Below are 20,150 nucleotides of genomic sequence, written 5' to 3'. Positions count from 1 at the left end.
TAGTCAAAAACAAATGTGGGTCCAAATGTAAACAGTGTAGCCAGATGAATGAATAATTCATTCCTTCCCACCATTGATTAAAAAAAGAAGCCTAAGTCCTTCCAGGGGTGCCAGGCAAGGATATAATTATAGGTGGAGCTGACGGCCATTAATATTATTTAGCAGTTTATAAAGTACTTTGTTTGCAAAGTGATGGCATTTTAGAGACTTAAATTGTTTAGTCTTATGCAAGTATAATCAGGAAGATAAAAATTTAAATGTACAGAGACTAACATAAAATGTGTGTGGGTTTTCCCCCCCACAAACATATTCTCAAACACCTTCAGATTGTTGGCTTGAAGAACCAAATTCAAAGAAGCCATATGTGGACAATGAGAGAGCACTTTTGTTTCAAATTTTCACCAATATTAGTGATACAGAATGTCCTCCAGAGACATCAGGGTCATGGGCTGATAATTAGTATCAGGGAATTTATGAAACTTCTATCACTAGCTCAACAATTCTTCCTTTATAAATAAAAGCAGTTCAAGAGGCAATGTAGACATGAAGGGTTTTTTTCTCTCTGTGAGCTTGCTATAACTAGCCTATTCTTTAAGGCAATTGTTGCAAATTTGATTGAGAGAAATTTTTTCTTTATGTACTAAGATCCCTTACATTTATAGTGTCCAGGTAGGAACTGTAAATTTTACTTAATGTAGTAGGAACGTTTCTCTGGAGTTTGTTCCAAACTATATGCATAACCATTTCGTGAGTAACACCTGGTGTGAAATGTCATGTTGTAGCATCCCTGGGTCTGCAGTCTGTGCCTATGACATGCTTGACATTGCCAGTGTTTTCACCGGGAGATTCAAGGAACAGAAGTCTCCTGATTCCACCTGGACGCCAGTTCCTGATGAACGAGTTCCTAAGCCCAGGTATGTGCAAATATTCATACGGCTATTTTAAACTTTAGAAATGGCAAAGCTTGCACCTCTGATAATGAACATCCATGGACTGCACACCAGTGCCTTCCATGCAAGCCAAGCAGATTGCCTTCATCCCAAAGTTACCTTCTGATATAGTCAAACCAATGTTCCTCTAATCCTCTGCTTCACCTCCATTTATGTTATTTATCCAACGTAATACTACAACGGATGAAACCATCTGAGGCCTCATTGGCTTATAGTTGGGAAAACTGAGGCCCAGAGAGGTAAAGGGTGTTGTACAAGTTCACATAGCTGGGGGGATGATTTCCACTGCTTCTGTCTGCTTCCTTTTAATTTTATAGAGACTCAGGTCTTTAAACCCAAATAAAATATGAAATATAAATAGTGTTTCCTGGCTTTTGTGACCAAGCTGATCAGAGCTGAGTCTAGGACTCCAGACCATGGGTGAGAAGAATCCAGTGGGTACAGTGAACCACTAAGATGTCTCTGGTCTGCGAGGTTTGGGTCTGTTTTGGGTCCAGATACAGTGGAGTGTCCTTCTCCCCAGATCATGCCTTAGAATTGCTTTCATGGGTTTATTATGGTCCAGAGTCAATCTAGACACCTCTCAGTCCTATCTCTTCCATTCCTTGCACTAAACAGGCAAATTCATCCTAACTGGGACAGGAGGGAAGTCCCCCCAAGCCCTTTGCCTGCCTCTCTCTATGGCACACACTCACACCTCTATCACAGCATCTGCACTCCGAGTTCCACAGAAACAATCCATGGTGTCTATCTTCCCCCGGAGTTACTTGCCTCTGGAAGGAAGCCCAATGTGTTACTAATTTTTTTTCAACTCTCTCCTGCAACCTGCAGTCTTCCCACAAAATACCTAGCCAAGAACACTTACATGAACTAACTTAGACAATATAAACCACTTACACCCAGAGGAGACACTGAGTGGTTCATCCATCTTCATTACCTGAGATATCCGGCATGTTGATACCCTGTTACTTATGGACAGCAGACTAGGTATGGAAAGCACACCCCAGCAGCCTCAGAGAGATAGTCTTAAGTCATTGCCTGGGATTGTTAACTACCTTCTGGATTGGCAGGAAAGGGAGTTAAGCCTGAGGGATTGGGTTTCAGAAGGTTTTTATGTCATACTGTCTCCTTAATGAGTAAAGATGGTATCACTCAACCAATACCAGCACACATACTTTAAGTGATTTTCTACTAATGGCAGTGAGTTTACCCTCATCCTTCCACATGCCTACCTCGTCCCTCTTGCAGCAGTCAGGATGCTTTTGTGGGGCTGGCTGGGTTAGTGCCTGAGGCAGTGTGGGCATAGGAGTGGTTCATGCTGGTGTTGTGAGGGTCCAATCACCTCTCCTGCACCACCCAGGCAAACCAGGTGTCTGGACAAGATGGGCTTTAGTGTTTCCCTGATCTGACTTTGCTGGGATGACCCTTGACTCCTGAAACCATAGAATTTCCTGTTGTGGCACATTTTTGCTGTCGTCATTCAATTACAAGAAAATGACCTTTCAGGAAAGAATCTGGTATCATTGGCTTTTCATACCTGCCAAAATCAAACAAAAATAAAAACAACAATAAGAAGCAAAACCCAAATGTTCTCTGAGTGAGCCCCAGATAATGAAACATGGTTACATAGAGTGTTGCTGGCATGTACCCTGGTGACTTTTGGAGAGTCTTTGCTGTCTACACGCGCGAAAACATCAACCTGATTCTCTCCCTCTGGAGAGTAAATGCATCAAGAATCTCTAGCAGCCTTTTTGAATAAGTAGAACCATCCCCAAGATATGTGCAAACCACACTCACTCACTCGTTTCAAGCTCCACCACTGTTTACTGAGGTTTGTTTGTGCTTATGGGAGGAAGCCAACCTGCCCCCAGCTGAAGCTGAACTGTGCTGGCTGAGGCTCCTCTATGAAATGAGGAGGCGGCTCAGAGGAAATCTCAGCATATTGTACTTGGTGGCATTCTGCATTGTTCAACTTCCTCCTCTCAGGCTGCAGTACATTGTCCTCCAAGCCAGATGCTTAGAGAAGCAGTTCATTCAAAGAATTTGCCATAAGGCACAAAATAAACTTCCTCTCTGCTTACCTTTTGTTTCATTTTAGGCCAGGTTGCTGTGCCGGCTCATCCTCCTTAGAAAAATATGCAACCTCCAATGAGTTTCCTGATGATACCCTGAACTTCATCAAGACGCACCCGCTCATGGATGAGGCAGTGCCCTCCATCTTCAACAGGCCATGGTTCCTGAGAACAATGGTGAGGTGGGTGTCAAGCAAACCGTGTCCTCATGGATTTCCTAACTTCATCTCATGCTTGTAGAACGTATCAGTGGATCAAGCTTTGAAATGCCACAAACATCTTCTGCTATTCTGGGCATTCATTCAGCTATGAAATGCTGGCCGGTTGGTTGGATGCCACCAAACCCCTATTCACACATTCCCAGGGAGAAGAGCTCCAATATTTTCAGGCTAGTTAGTCACATGCCAGCAATTAGAGGAAGGAAATAGCTTTCCTTCCGGATTAGCCCATTGATCCAATCTGTGCCAAATAGAGGAGCAGTGAAGGAGAACCAGTGAATGGATGTGGATATCTGGTTGGTTGGAAATGATTACAAAACCTGCAGCAGATACCTGAGCACGGCTCCTGGCTTGTTAGCTGTCACACAGGGCACGGACACCACATTCGCCAGTGTGAAGGATTCATACTTTAGTATTCTTTTTCTGAACTGGTGGCCAGCAGTAAAGGGAAAGCCAATTAGAGATCTGTGATAGCATTAAAAAACTCTTCCTTGTATTTATTTAGAGGTTATTTTCAAACAGTTCAACGGGTTTTCCCAAGTACTATCCCATTGTGGTAGCCATCAAACAAAATGTTAATTAACTTTACCACTATTTTTATACTATAACTTTACTAAAATATTTTAAAGCACGGTAATGGCTCTAGCATGTAAAATGGAAACCATGGTATATAATTTGCAGGAGGGTCTGTGTTTTCTGGTTCCAGCTATGGTACTTCAGACAATTAGGTCCCCATGGAATGTTGAATGACCAAGGGATTTCAGAGAAAGAGGGTTGCTGGTAGGACTTACTCTAGGTATGCCTTTCACCTTTAGCTTTAAATGGATATCATTGGGGTTGCAGCTCCTTACAGTTTTTAGTAGTGCCATTAGCACCCCACCTCCCCATCCTTTACAACTCTCTCAGCCCCTCTACATAAAATTGAAACGCTTTCCAATCAAACATTTTGCTGATGAAGGCTTTGTACCTCAGAGGAAGAGTGTGGAGAAATGGCAGTCATTGCTTTTCAAGGTTAAACTAAAGGCTAAATGAATTTCTTATTACTTCTTACCCTCTTCAAAGGAGACATTATTCTTTCCTTGTTCATGGAAGGGATTATTGCTAAGTGGTTTCAGGTAGTTTTGACTATCTATTATGGAACTTGGCACACACATACACACACACACAGACATACACACACACACACACACACACACACACACACACCTCCTTCCTCCCCTTTGGAGCCACACTAACTCTCTGCAAATGGAAATAAAGGGCCAGAACCACTTAAGAACATTATTTATATGCATATATTTTTCTTGAGATTATTACTAGAAAGCTATGTCACAGCTGTTTCAAGTGGAACAGGGAACGCTTTAATGATAGACCAACAAAGAGATTAAAAAATGTGGTCCTGTCATTTTAGATACCGCCTGACCAAAATTGCAGTGGACACCGCTGCTGGACCATATCAGAATCACACTGTGGTTTTTCTGGGATCAGAGAAGGGAATCATCTTGAAGTTTTTGGCCAGGATAGGAAACAGTGGTTTTCTAAATGACAGCCTTTTCCTGGAGGAGATGAGCGTTTACAACCCTGAAAAGTAAGTAGAATATTTGGTTCTTTCTTAGTAATTATTTGCTGTGCTATTATGGTCCCTTTCATTCAGAGGAAATCATGGCTGACTTAGGTTTTATGCATTGTAGATGACCTTTCAATGATGTTTGTAAAAATTTTTTAACACCTAAAAAGCATTATTTTCTCTTTGCCAGTATGTGTGTGTGTTTATATAGATACATATATATGTGTGTGTTTACATGTGCGCAGGGGCATAAGGATTTGTTTGTTTCACCGCCAGTTAGATCAGATTAAGAGATTGCCTTATGGGTTGGAAAGTGGGATGTGAGGGTGGTGCCTAGAAAAAGAGAAGAGTCTATTAATGATATTATCTTGCCTGATAAAATCAGATGCAGTTATGATGGAGTCGAAGACAAAAGGATCATGGGCATGCAGCTGGACAGAGCAAGCAGCTCTCTGTATGTTGCATTCTCTACCTGTGTGATAAAGGTTCCCCTTGGCCGGTGTGAACGACATGGGAAGTGTAAAAAGTATGTATTTTGCCTCACTGACAATTAGAAAGTCCATGGTGGCTGGAAAACAGTCCTAGGTAGCTCATGATCATCCTCTTCCTGCAGAACCTGTATTGCCTCCAGAGACCCATATTGTGGGTGGATAAAAGAAGGTGGTGCCTGCGCCCATCTGTCACCCAACAGCAGGTAAGGAGCCTGAGGTGTGGGAGAGGGTAAAGTGGCTTCCAGCCATGGTGCATTCTAGATGTAAGATTTGCTCTACTCACACACACCACCACACAGCTTTCTGTGCACAAACTCCAGCAACAGGACTGTCAGCCTTTCTCCTTCCCTTTCCCATTTCATAGAACCTCACCACATCACATGTGGCAGACTTCCAGTTGATTAATCATCTTTGGACTGATTAAAAACACAGAATGGAAACACAGTGGGCTTCGACGTATTCTCTGGAGAGAGGGACAATAAGGTGCCTGCCTTGATCATCATGGTGGGAAAAGCAGAGAAAAGGAGCAATAGGATAACAGTTAGATAAGTGAGTGGTTTGTCCAGCCATAGCAAAACTGGCTGTTGTAATTGACTGTGCAGGGTTGAGAAGAAATTGCAGAACATTTGTTAAGCAATGCAATTGTACTGCAAGCATGGTGTATACATCCAATAAACCTTTTCCTGCGCTGAAGAACAGTTGACCCTATTACTCATTAGGCAGTCAATCAATTTTTGGCAGTTCTCCAACAGATCAGCTAGATGAGGCCAGTCCACCATGCCTGTGATTTTGGTGTTGAAAATTGTTACCCTGGCTTTAAATGCTTAGATGGTAATGGCTAAGAGGTTTCTTTTTATGCTTTTACTTCAGTGAATGTGAAATCCAAAATACATTTGCAAAACTATTCAATGCTCATCTTTGATGGGTTATGGCAACTCAAGGAGGTTAGAGCAGCACAGATCTTCCTTCAACACCGCCATTTCTTCAACCTCCCCAGATCCGGTGGGGAAACAGAACCATCTTTACATCGTTCTGAGCCTCGTTTCCTATTTCAGAATAGCTACAGACCAAACGGCATATCTGATGACCACTGTATTCCCATAAACAGAGCTAATGATAACTGTACAATCTGACCTGGAAATTTGACATGCAAAAGGTTGACTCACTGTATATTATTAGAACAGCTTTGCAAGTAGCAATATTAACATGCTATAATATTAGAGCATTGTACCTTTTCATGGGAACCCTCAAGGTGGAGGAGAAAGAATCATAAAGTGTGGTGAGGGGAGCTACAAATCCTTAAGGTTTGTATTCATATTTCAATGATGCCGGCATTGCTCAAAACATGGGGCACTCCCTTTGGAGAGTGGGCTCCAGGGCATGATGAATATTGGTTGTCATTACCATTAGAAATCTTCATCTTTTGAGGAATTTGATTTTTAATGTGGCAAAAACGATTAGAAACCAAACATGGCAGATTATTAGATCAAGCTGTGACTTTCAAAATAGTTTTCCTATATGGCTCATAAATAAACTCTGAAGGCAGTTGCAAAATAAGAGCTTCAATTATATTATGAGAATATGTACAAAGCATCCCCAAAGGAGAATAACTCTGGTATGCTTATTTTAAAAATCAAAATAGCTTTTATTAAAATTGGTTTTATTAATGTCATGTGGCTTATACAGCCCAGTGGTGACCTAGTAGACTTGGAAGAAACATAAGCATGTAAAAGAGAATGAGAGTAATACTCCCAAGGACTGGGGCAGGACTGCAAGTGAACAGATAGCCAAGTGGTCTCCAAAAAATGCACCACTGGCTCCTGTCCCCTCACTGCCCACTTGGACCTTTGAGCACTTTATCATCCAAGTTTTTAGATAGATAAAGGTCTAGGCAAAGAAACAGATAAAGGTTTAGAAAGGCAAGGTTAGGAGTGAAAAAGTGAGTAGAGAGGAAAAGACTTTTTAAAAAAATTTATAGACTTCTATATTGTTTATATGAGGGGTGTATTTTAACATCTAAACTTCTTAAATGCTTAAGAAATGCTCAGAGAATTAGAGTAAAAGAAGGATCTAAATAATCTGCAAACTAATTATCTCCCTGAATATTATCTGAATTCACTGCTTAAACCACGACTTCTCTTTGGAGAGTCACCTAAGACTCATTTCTGTAAACTTCAGAGATAAATTTTCAAGCCATTATCTATTTCTTTTTTGCACCTGCCACTCAATTTATCAAACTGTGTTACTCTCTTTAGTGAAACTTAAGACTCATTTCTGAATAATGACTCCCATTATTGTATTCATTTCTGTCTCTCTTTCCCTTCCTTTTTTAAAAGACTGACTTTTGAGCAGGACATAGAGCGTGGCAATACAGATGGTCTGGGGGACTGTCACAGTAAGTACAGTCTTTTATCCATTTTTATCTTTGGGCAAAGATGCTTTCAGTGAAAGGCCTAGATACATCAGCTCACATGTGGAACTGAGTGCAGCTGACACTAAAGCATTCGTAAATGACAGAAATCATCTTGTAAATATCAAATAAAGAAAGCAGTGCGTTCTAAAGCCAGTTGTCAGTGTTGTCACTATAAATGCTGGCACCTATTTCATTAATTCTAATGCAGGGGAACACATTCACTCTAGAGGATATTAATTACAGCAAAGCAGTAAGTTAAATCAGCATTTCTATTACAAAATGACAGTTTTGCTGTTTTTTAAAATGGGCTTTTATACTGTCAATTTTAGCCAAATAACAAAAAGATTGATCAGTGTACTCTAGCTTTTTAATTGAGTGAGGCTGTTTTATTCTTGAACATATCGACTAACGAAAGTAATTATGTTTTTAAATTAGATTTGTGTCTATTATCGTATGTGATAGGAAAAAAATTTCAGAAATAACCCACAAGTACAAGGCAAATCAAAATAACCTGTTCTTTTTTTTTTTTTTTGAGACAAAGTCTCACTCACTGTGTTGCCCAGGCTGGAAGTGGCACAGTGTCCACTCACTGCAACCTCCACCTCCCGGGTTCAAGCGATTCTTGTGCCTCAGCCTCCCAAGTAGCTAGGATTACAGGCACGTACCACCACACCCGGCTAATTTTTATATTTTAGTAGAGACGGGGGTTTCACCATGTTGCCTAGGCTGGTCTCACACTCCTGACTTCAGGTGATCCTCCTGCTTTGGCCTCCCAAAGTGTTAGGATTACAGGTGTGAGCAACTGCACCTGGCCAAAATAACCTTTTTATAGGAATTGGCCTACTACGCAAATTTCAGAGTTCATTATTAAATGGTAACATTTTAGTTAGAACTTTATATAAAGGATCTTGCTCAAATTTTTGCCCAGTTGTCCTGTGACCTGATTAATGTCAATATTCTCCTGAAAATGCTTTTTTTGCTAATTTAAAGAATAATACCATACTCTTGGAAAATATGTCTAGTTTGTGCTGTTTCAAATGTTACATATGCTGAATATCAAGAAGCTTGCATTGAAAATGGCACCAAATAATATCTCTTAAAGGAATGAAGCTATATTACTTCTGATACTTGATTCCGTAATGAAAATCATGGATATAACTCTGAATCTCAGTCATGCGTACTGAAATTTCAGACTCTAAAGTGTCATTCAACTTTCTACCTTATCTTTTTTAGAGATCAGTTATAATCAAATAAAGAAGGCTAAAGTCAACCTTATCTCCGAATCTTCACCATGTATGTTTTTTTCATTTACAAATATTATATACTGGCAAAAATTCTTTACACACAAAATTCATGAGTAAATAAATAAACATAGGAGAAGCATCATCACCAAAAGGTGTATGTTACGTGTATGCGTTCATCTCCTTCAGGGAAATAGTTTGATGTTCCATCAGTGGCCCTTAATCATCTTAGTGCATTATAGCTTTATTTGCAAGGAAACAGGTTTTATTTAATGTGTGTGTGTGCGCGCGCGTGTGTGTGTGCACACGTGCATGCTTTATTAACAGCTTAGTTAGCTGACGTTGAGCCATTTTCATCACATTTATATTACTTATGATAGTGGCATCTGTAGAAAAATAATGGTGTAGATTTGGATCAAATCAGAAAATACGTGAAACAGGTAAAGATGGTTGTTACTGTGTCAATAGAATGTCCACTGTACCAGTAGGCTCACACCCTTTTCTGTGTTCTCAGGAAGAAGAACGTAAGGAAGCCTCTGTATGTAGCATAGGGGAGGCTCTCAGGTCCCAACCCCGTGATTTACTCTTTATTTCCAGAGTAATCTTAGTGGTCAACCCCCTGGATCTGCCTTCATGCTTTGCAGTGTGCCCTTGACCTTTAACCTCACTCCTGCTGAGGCACATAGGGTGCTTGCTTACTCGGGGCAGGAGGTAAAGCTGCTCCTCTGCCTGCCTGCTTTTCCTTGTGGCTTTTCCTTTCCCTGTGTTCCTACTGGAGCATGAACTACCTCTATTAGACAGACCTATCCCCACACAGGTATTCAGGGAGGATTTCTATAACTGGTGCAATCATTATAACTGGTACAAAATTAACAGGATTTTAAAGGGAAATGAGGAAAATACAAAGAGCCAGTGTTAGAGGCTGAGTGAACCAGATATCTGACCCCAACACATGGCACACATCTAGATATGTTGCCTAATATGTGTAAAGGTTTGTTTTTTGTTTTAATTTCCAAACTAAAACCCCCAGTGACTTCAGAATACTGTAATACTGGACAGTTCCTCACAGCATGGTTGCGAGGATGAAATAAAAAGAGAATGTAAAGAAAAAGTGGTTTTTTTGTAAGTGTGGTCCAGGTATCACTTATGCATATGCATGTCCCTCTGTATAAAGTAGGGCTTAAACTCTCAGAATCACCTATTTGCAGTTACCATTTCGTCTGCCAACTCTTGCATTTTCTCTGCCTCTTGGCAAAGGCAGTGACTTGGAGGAAATTCACTTGGTGGAAAAGATATGGAGGTATGAAATCAGACTGAGTATAAAGCATCTTACATTACATGCAGGAATTAAAAAGCACTTAGGAACAGGGATCATACATTGGCATAGTTCTGTATTAGCTCATACCCACTTATGTAAGTCACACTAAGCAGAGTGTAAAACATTAAGTAACCTTCTCCTCCCTTTTGTCTTTCAGATTCCTTTGTGGCACTGAATGGTAAGGAAGATATTACTCTCATAATTTAATACTGGTCAAAACCTATCTGAGAATTTCCATTTCACTAATCCTTTGAGTATGTTCAAATCTTAAGTTTCTTTTTAATTAATTTTTTATCCTCATTATTTTTTTATAGACATTTCAACTCCTCTACCAGATCATGAAATGTCTTACAACACAGTGTATGGTCAGTTTATGGTTTTTTTTTTAATTCTTTAAGTCATTCATCTGGCAGTAGCTTATAGTTTTCATTCCTAAACATCATGAACCAGATTCTTTGTTACTTTAGGGCCCCAATTCACTAAAATTATTTATTAATTTCACTATCTTTCAAAAATCACTCTGCCTATGTGAGACAATTGATGTGGGAGACTGAGTCCTAAATTTTTAATCCAGATAACATGAAATATGCCAACCTTAGGGAGTTTGGTGAATAAATTTAATGAGTTCTTGAGGGAAAAGAAATTGCTTTCGAACATAAGTATATCCAAGACAAAGGAATAGTGCTGATAACTAATAGACTATAGCTTTTTAGCTGATATAGTGCACCATCCCCCAAAATGCTGGCACTCAGGACAATACCCTCTGCTGGTGAAAATCCATACAGGATACACAGGTCAGGTTCTTATTAGAGAAAACTTTCCAATATAGTATGAAATTGGCCACTGAAATTTAAGCTCGAAAAGAGTATGAATATTTAGATATATTCTCAGTATGATTTCTTCAGAACGTAGACAAGGATGAGTGACGCAGTGGAAATGATGTGCAAACAGGATTTATCTCATTGTTCTTGATCTGAAACACACAATCAGTATATTAAACAAAGCTACTAAGCTCATAAACAGAATATTCTGAATTCTTTATATGAGAAGTTGAAATGTAGCTTTTCTATTTACGTTTCTCAAGGTACCCCCAAATATTTATTAGGGTAACCTATCCATGTGTTTTTTAAAATATTGTATGAAAAACATCTATGTGATGGCAAATTTAAGCCTCTGCATTATAATGGGAGCTCTGAGTTTCATATATACACAGCCATTTTATAGTTTGTGTGCTTAAGATCTATAATCAAGCAACAGATCCAAGACAGTCTTTAAGTATAGAAATAGGTAATAAGGGAGGGAGAAAAATAAATTTTCAGAAAGGAAAAAGAAAAAAAAGGAAGGAAAAGAAAGCAATGCAGATTTATGATCCAAAAAAATAGTTCATGATGGCTACAAATGTGTTTAGTAGTTCTTTGTAAACTCTCACTCCCTGTGTCAAATTCGCATACATAAAAAGCCTTTCCGACTGTCTTAAGGACTGGCTTACACATTGGAGCTGTGTAGGCATGGAAAACGGAGCCTGGTTTCTCCTGACTGGCCCCCTGTGAAGTAAGGCAATGTAGAGTAGATGAGCCCACAGAATTCATCCACCTTTAATGTTCCCTCATCTATGACTCAAACCAGAATATTGAACACTAAAGACTAGAAGAAAAATTACTCAGAAGGCAAATGTCATCTAGTTTAGACTGCCTTCAAAGAAAAACCACGCTTAGCATCTGCTCTTTTCCAATATGATACTTTGCAATCATTTCCTATAATTGAACAGTCTTTATCAGATATTGAGAAATTAAGATCTTGAAATGAATTGAACCAACAACTTGCCCAGCATTCATCCGTCATACTAAGACCAATTTTAACTCCCAGGTAGTTTCTCAAATAGATAGAATAATTAAACTATGGGATATAAAAATCACTCCCTAAGCTATGTCCTCTCTTATTTCCTTTACAAAAGGAAAGGTACTTATTAATTCTTCTATATTAACACTTTAAAGGATGATGCTTACTCATTTTCAGGTCTTGAGGAAACTAAAGAAGAGTTGGAATTTTCCTTTCAGCTAATAATCCTATCTATTTCAAGTTAAATCTATTCAGTGTGAAGCAGTTAGATTATTAATTGACCATCAAAATGAGGGCTGGTTCAGACAGTACTCACAAAAATATAGGCAACTTTTTCAAATAAACCATTGCAAGGGATGCTAATTTTGGAGTTAATAAACCCAGAATAGCTTTCACTAATTCATTCAGCAAATACTTGTTGAGTGACTACTGTGTCCTAGGCACTGTACTGGGCACTGCATTTGTAGCATCGAAAGAAGAACCAAACTGCTATTGTCATGAGCACGGATATAGACAAGGAAACCAACTCCAAAGTACAAAGTGCCCCCATGGTTTCTAGCTGTGTCTTGTGTGTGTCCTGAAGTCTGTGGCTGAGTGTAGGCCCGTAGATCCAACTACAAAACCAGAACTGCCCAACTCAGGAAAAGGGATCACTTCAATAAATGATACAGGCTTTCTGCTTGTCACAAGCTCTGTGCCACACAAGTTACATATGCAAGAACCCCTTTTAGTGAATTGGGCCCTGATTATTTTCCTTCTCTCTTCCTCTCTTGTATTGATTTAGTGTCTCTGTTTTGTGCCTAATTGTCTACAAACATTGTTAATAGGTTCGAGTAGTAGGAAGGATCTCTGACCTCTGGAATCACAATGCCTTGTAGATATAGAGAAACAATATGATGCATTAAAGTTAACTTTCAGACTGTGCCTATTTATTTGTATTTTTTGAGAATGATACAGTATAAGCTCTATTGAATTAAAATGTGACCATTCTTATTGGACTGACAAGACAAAATTATAAATTCCAAATCTATTGACATGTGATATCACATCCACAAATGTTTGCGTATTTTGTAGCATTATTTTGGTTGCAAAGTCTCTTAGGGAATGTACAAAAATAATAAAACCTTCAAAATCAGATTAGAAGAAGGAATATAAGTGGTTTCCTCGTAATTTTTTTTAAGCTTGGAGAGGTAATAACACATCTTTGTTCAAATCGAGGACTGCTGCTTAATGGTGCTTTTACGTGGCAGTTCTAAAATTTTTGAGAATCAGGTATTGCTTTCTCTGCCTGTTTAATTCACCACTGGCATGTATTTCCTATCCTCAAGCATAAGTTTAAAAGATTACAAACCTCATGCTGCTCAGTTTTTTTCTTTTGAGCAAATCAGATGCATGGTTTCTCTAGATTTACATATAGAAAATCGAGATATGATGGGTATTAGACTAACACTTCAGTGATAGGAAGAAGAGGCTGATTTCTCACGTTTGCGCAAAACATCTTCCTACCTAACTACCATCTGGTCCACATTAATTTCCTCTCATAGCCATAGCTTTCCATTACCAATGAGTTTTCCATGTATTTGCAGCATATGGTCCAGGAAATCTTTCTACAGAGAATGTGTCCCTTAGGCATATATTTCCCCTAGATTACCGTATTAAGAAATGTTCTCCCTAAACCATACTTATGGCATTACCATAAAATTGCCCCTTGAACACAGTTAAATTGAAAGTGCTCAAAATGCATATCAATTCAGGTAAAAGAAATCTTGCTACTTGGAGGGGAGGTATTTTTTATTCTTCCCCACTTTCTCTTTCTAATTCCCTACAAAGCTATGTCTAATTGTTTGCTTATGCTGGGCACTGAATTTTCTCTTAGGCTGACCATGTATTTTATTAGAGTAGTCTTGAATTCAGGAATGGAAAAAAAAAAGTTATGTTTTAGACTTCAATGTAAGCAGAAAGGAAATAAAGGAACTTCTATATTTCCAATTTCAGGCTGCTTTTCCTGCCCCTGTTCTCTTATCTGTATCATGACATGAGATATGAAACTCAGAAATGTAAAAACAAAAAGTCTAGAATAAAGCATTCCTTGAATTTTAAATTAACATGCTTTTAGCAGCTGGATATGAAGCAGACTGTTTTCAACAAATTGGATGTTTGAAGCTGTGTGAGAGCCAAACAAGTACCATACAGAAAGGGATCTCTTCAGTGTTACCAGAGCTTTGGGGCAGCATTTAAGTGTGGTGGCTCCATAGAAGTCTCTATAGCATGGCCAAGCCACTTGGCTTGCTTTTTCCTGCTAAGCAGAGTTTTAAGAAGATAAAAAGCTATCTTTGTTATATATGTTTTGTCTGTAATTTGTAATATTACAGTCTCTTGTGGGGAGAATCCAACTTCCAATAATAATTGTAAAAAAAGAAGAATACACTGTACTTGCTCTTATAACTTGTCTTTCTGGAGGCCGGTATTTTATTTATCATGTGCATGGTGATCACACTTCAAGGCCGAAGCCTTTAGAGTTATGTGAGTCTGCCCTACTTTCCACCAAAGGCACCAATTCCACATGCACAGTAGTTGCCCTCATGTCTTTTTAAAAATTGTTCAAGAGGTTGCTCTATGTAAGATGGTTTAATAAGCCAAAAACTCCAGTTGAAAATCACAGGGAGGTCATATTTTATTTGTACCAGAAAGAACAGGTAGTAGGGCTTCTTTAAATCATTGTGTCAGCTTGGATCAAAGCACCTGATACAATTTGTATTTAACCTTATGGAATGATGGAGGGAGAGCTTATGAACGAATTCACAGGAAATGGCTAGAGTTTCTGCTGTAACTCTCAACCTAGCCATTTTTCTGGTATTGTCCTATGGTAGCTTATCTGAACCTCTGAAATCTATTTTTTTCTAATTTGGATCACTTTAGTCAATGTGATTAGCTATTTTTATTGAAATAAGACACAAAAGGCACAGCCATAATAGCACGTTAACAGTTGAAGCCTTCATTCCAATGCAAAGACAGTGGGAATAGATCCCTTTGGAAAGCAGTTACTGCCAGAAAGTGAAGTTGAGTTGAACCTGAAGACTAGACACACTGTAGAACCTCCATGGGAAGGGCTCAGAGTAACTGAGTCACTTGTGATGGGGACAAGACTTACTACCAGAAACCTGCCCCATCGGTCACAGACGTGATTCCCGGAGTGGACACTTCCTGTGTTTCATGCTGCCATGGGAATATCAAAGAAGGACACTGGCATTTCTTGAGAACCTACTATGTGTCAGACACTGTGCAAGATGCTTTCACCATTATGTCACTCTTCTTCCAACACTGAGAGGTGTCATAAACCCACTGGGTGCACAGGAAGAGGTTACGTGATTCCCTGAGGCCCACCCAATATGTGTCAGAGATAGGATCTGGCCCTTTGTTTTCTAACTACAAGTTCAAGGGGTTTTCTGCTGAACACGCCACCCCCACTCACCACCACCACTAAGCCATGTCATTTCTAGGGCGATCTCCTCTCAGTCTTACAGCCAGCTTGGGTGTCCCACCTGGGCCTCTGAACAAAGGGAATGTGGGTCTCTCCGGTGATGTTTTCCTAACTGTATTTGTGATGAAAACAGGGCACTCCAGTTCCCTCTTGCCCAGCACAACCACATCAGATTCAACGGCTCAAGAAGGGTATGAGTCTAGGGAAGGAATGCTGGACTGGAAGCATCTGCTTGACTCACCTGACAGCACAGACCCTTTGGGGGCAGTGTCTTCCCATAATCACCAAGACAAGAAGGGTAAGGCCTTGGAAGTGCCTCTTCCTCTAGGGGGAGAGGGAGGGAAAAGTGGGGAGGACTGTGTAACTGCTTCCAGCTGAATTTTAGCAGGATTTAAGGAACCTCCAGTGCACTATGATTGAAAGCTTCTCGAAAAAGACTGCAGCCTCATCCTCTATGTGAGGTTTGATCCTAAATTATTCTCTGGCTAAGGAGAAACCACACAAAACAAATAATAGATCCTCTGAATTTCTTCTGCCCAAAAAAGGTGTGGCTTGGCCCGAAGCAGATGCTGGCTCTGACATCCCTTGCCACTCCTCTTAGTCTCATTCTGTGATTTTTGGACCTTCTCTTCCCACCATAATGTGATGGAATGCAGTTCTGGCTTTGGCAAGTGAATGCAGTTGAAGTAAGGGCCCTGTTAATCAGTGAATTGAGAAATAGCCAGGCAAAGTCTTTTCTGGCCAATAGCATCTTTCACTTTTGCATGGTGCTGAATTTGAATAGAGCCATGGTCCTCAGACGTACTGTAATTGCCCTTAGAGGACAGTAGCTAAGACAAAAATATGTTATTTAATCAAGCAGAATTGCTGTGCATTTAAAACGGAAAGGAAGCCACACTAAATGAAAGGGACTCCACTGTGAACTGTCCTAAATTCTCCTTTGCTTTCTTTGCTTAACTGCAGACAGGAAATGTCATCTCTTTTCTTGCCATTTGCTGCTTCTGGTAACACATTCTACTTTAGTTGCAGCTGCAACCAAAGAGGCCTTTACTTGTCCAAAAAACAGTCTTGTAAATCAGAGACTGAAAAGCCCAGTTATGTTGCTGAGCTGTTTCCCCCCATTCAGAATTGTTTACTTCTATATGTTTTCAAGAGTTTCATCCAAGCGGGAGTTTGAGTTTTGAGGGCAGAGCAGCCTCCGTGACCCTTAGAAGACAGTGGCTACCGTGCCCTCCCCCAGAGCATTCTACATACATATTTCCAGAATGTTTTCTGGGCAGACTCTCAGACTACATTTTCATCTGCTTTTTTCTTCTCATCTCCTGAGAGTGCTGGACTCTCTGCTGCTCTGTTTGCCAAGTCAAAATGTAAAGATGGAGCCCCTTTTGTCTTGTTCTTGAGCATGTCCTCTTAACTGATTTTATTTTCTTCTATAGACTTCTCCTTCCCCTTAGTAATATGCCCTGCCTCCATTTTTTTTTTTTTTTTTTTTTTTTGAGACAGTCTTGCTCTATTGCCCGGGCTGGAGTGCGGTGGCGGGTGGCAACCTCTGTACCTCTGCCTCCCAGGTTCAAGCGATTCTCCTGCCTCAGCCTCCCACGTAGCTGGGATTACAGGTGCTCGCCGCCACGCCTGGCTAATTTTTGTATTTTTTTTTTTTTTTTTAAGTAGAGACGGGGTTTCTCCATGTTGCCCAGGCTGGTCTTGAACTCCTGACCTCAGGTGATCCACCCACCTCAGCCTCCCAAAGTGCTGGGGTTACAGGCTTGAGTCGCCACTCCTGGCTAAATCTTTTCTTTTTTTTTTTTTTAAGCTGGTTTCTCATCAGCCTCTTTCAATTTGAGCGAGGGACTCCTTGCTCTTTCATCCCAAGAAAGCTCCAGATAGCAGAGAAACTGTCCTGACAGGTTACAAGCCTTAGCATGTGCCATTATTTGTTACGTGTGGCTCCTGAGCTCAGACGTGCTAGTCTTGACTGTGTTCTCAAGAAGAGAAAACGTAGTAGAAATCTAAGTAGTTTTGCCCACTGTGATTTTCTGAAACAAAACAAACAGCCTTCCCAGTAAAGCATTAAATATACCAACTAAATATCTAGCTGTTGGTTGCAGTAATTTTCTTTTCACTTCACTGAGAGGGGTAGTGTGAATTTTCTCTAATCGTTAACTGCCCCCAAGGAATGGAGGTTCTCAAAGAGTCCAATTAACACTTTGACAGATCATTTTAAAATTCGGCATTGTTCATTCTCTTGGGTCTTATTATATTGACAAAGCTGGAAGCAGTCTACATATTGTCAAACAATGGTGGCAGAGGTGATTGCATGGGTGTTTAACATGATCACTGTTCTTGTGCTAGTAACTCCTTGCCTTGTCCTGTCAAATTCGAGTTTGTTTTTTTACGATCAGTTGTATGTTTGATGGGGCAATGCCAATGAGTTGTTGTGCAGAAATTTTAAACAAAAGATGTAGCTTAATGTTCCTTTTATCATAGTTTTTATGATTTCGATTTCCATGTTGCTCCAAATTATTTTTTGTTTAATGTTCATGATTTATTTTCGACTTTTGTTTCGTTTTGCCGAGCACTGTGTGGTATGACTTGGTGATGGCGTTATTCCGTTGGAAAAGTCTTGTTCCTTTTCTGACTCACCATGGCGTCCCTTAACTTGAACCAATCTGTGATGCCCTTGCTTCTTTTCATTCCCTGATGTCAGTGCCTTAATGATGTCACATCCGTGTATGCAGCATCTCCCGGGATGCAAGAGTTTCATGGGTTTTTTTAAGGGCCTGTGATGGGTGCTCTTTCTACTGGGTCAATTGTCTCATGAGAATGTGACATTTGTATGCCCCAGCTTTAGGAGCCAAATATACTCTGGAATTGTTTCTAAAATACATCGCATTTTCCCGCTAAACAGAAAATGTGCCCACTGATCAGCTCACTGAGGAGTCAAGTATCCAGTGCCCGTTTTATCTTGGCCACTGGTAAAAGGCCAGTGAGCAAGACAAGCCCATGGCTCTACTCTGCAGATATGCTGACTGCCAGTGAGCTGGTCTCATTCAATGTCCACTTCGTCTTCCAAACAATTCTCCATTTCCAGAGTATGTTTGCTGCATTTTTCTTTCTTTTCCTTGCTATGTCTTTCGTCTTGATTTAATCCTGTGCGTCCCTCACATTCTGTCGAAACACCCTTCCTCAGCTTGCAGCCTAACCCCCTTCTGCTACCATTGTTCTTAGCCTCCCCCTTTCAAAATAACAGACCCAAGCCCTCTGCCCCTCTGTGGAATGTTCCAAGGCTCTTCCCTTCTACACTGTGAGTAGCATTCTGATGCTGTATGTACATACAGTCATACTAACAAAGCGTGAGAAGAGACTTGCACAGTACGCGGAAGCATTATCATAGAAAATGAAGTAATTTTCTCTCTCCGTAACTGGCCTTGCCCTTCATTACCCTACTGGCCTTGTCTAATGTCTCTTGTCCTTGCTGCTTTTCTTTAAAATTGCCTGATATCTTTCAAGCCCTGGATTCATTAGTGAAAACACAGCCAACTGCTCTGTTTTATCTCTGGGTCCCTAGATGTCTGGAGCCTCTAGAGCAAGCCCTTTAATCACCAAGTTGATAAATGAGATGCAGCCCTGACTCCCTCTTTCTTGGTTTTGCCACATTAAAAAATACATATTATTTATTCCTCTTATAACTATTGAGGTGGTAATGGTGGTTACAAAGGGCCTCTAATTACATGTAAATAAGAAAAAGAAATCCAGTTTATTTTTAGATCTGGCTTATTCCCCACCACCACTTCCCACAGCAAAAGAAATAAGAGCTTTCTTTCTTAGGTTAAACAATACTGAGAATAAATAGCCACTCTTGTGCCTCTTATTCCTTACCAAAAGTAACAACACTTTAAAGCTGATTTCCAAGAAGTCTGTGAGATATGTAAGTAAATTAGCCATGTCCAGAGCTGCCAAGAGAGCTGTGTAGCATACCTATAAAATGTAAATGCTGACCACTGCTGTGAGGACACAAAAATACATCCTGAACAGAAGAAAAATCCCCAACTTCAGACTTTATTTGACAGAGTTCTTGTGAGTTCTCAGAAAACAGACAAAATAGTAAATATAGAGCAGTTCCCATGGGATTGAAATGCCAGAGTTATAGTATGCTTATATCTTTTGGGAAATCATTAAAGTGAGATATTATCACATGATTACATTTAGTCAAGATAATATGCCCATTACAGACAAGAATAAGATATATTACAGAAACAGAATTTAAATTAGAGATTAAGTGAATAAGCTAAAATGGATAGTAAATGTTGAATATATTTTAATCAATGTACAAGCTATTTGTATAAGCAGTTTTTTAGTTTGGGAAATAATATTCCAGTAAGATTCATAAGATCTATAAAGATGATCAGCATTGTCCACATCCCACAATCCTAAATGGAATTTTATAAATCACAGAGGTTATCAATAATTCTCTTTATAGTTAATTATTTATTCTTTAAATGCGCAGTAGCCTTCAGCAATATTGCCTCCGAGTGAGATGAGCAGCACCTTACGAGGGATGAT

The 20,150-nt window shown here is 39.8% G+C and overlaps 1 protein-coding gene across 3 annotated transcripts in view; it reads left to right on the top strand.

Moving 5' to 3' along the window:
* SEMA6A (semaphorin 6A) overlaps window positions 1–20,150 on the top strand; it is a 129,638-nt gene that overhangs the window by 91,577 nt on the left and 17,911 nt on the right. Inside the window, exons 11-19 of one of the 3 annotated variants that reach the window (XM_012448693.3) lie at window positions 783–914; window positions 3,049–3,204; window positions 4,649–4,825; window positions 5,190–5,330; window positions 5,418–5,498; window positions 7,632–7,690; window positions 10,425–10,445; window positions 10,582–10,632; window positions 15,721–15,885. In XM_012448693.3, coding sequence (XP_012304116.1) covers window positions 783–914; window positions 3,049–3,204; window positions 4,649–4,825; window positions 5,190–5,330; window positions 5,418–5,498; window positions 7,632–7,690; window positions 10,425–10,445; window positions 10,582–10,632; window positions 15,721–15,885 — 983 coding nt within the window. The remainder of the gene's footprint in view (window positions 1–782; window positions 915–3,048; window positions 3,205–4,648; window positions 4,826–5,189; window positions 5,331–5,417; window positions 5,499–7,631; window positions 7,691–10,424; window positions 10,446–10,581; window positions 10,633–15,720; window positions 15,886–20,150) is intronic. The other 2 variants (XM_012448701.3, XM_012448709.3) reach the window with 2 other exon arrangements.

This window comes from Aotus nancymaae, unplaced genomic scaffold (assembly GCF_030222135.1).
Source record: "Aotus nancymaae isolate 86718 unplaced genomic scaffold, 86718_ANA_hifiasm-v0.15.2.pri h1tg000064l_0, whole genome shotgun sequence".
In the NCBI taxonomy this organism is placed as follows: domain Eukaryota; kingdom Metazoa; phylum Chordata; class Mammalia; order Primates; family Aotidae; genus Aotus; species Aotus nancymaae.
The sequence above is the reverse complement of the archived record's forward strand: the minus strand, read 5'-3'. Positions and strand labels throughout refer to the sequence as shown.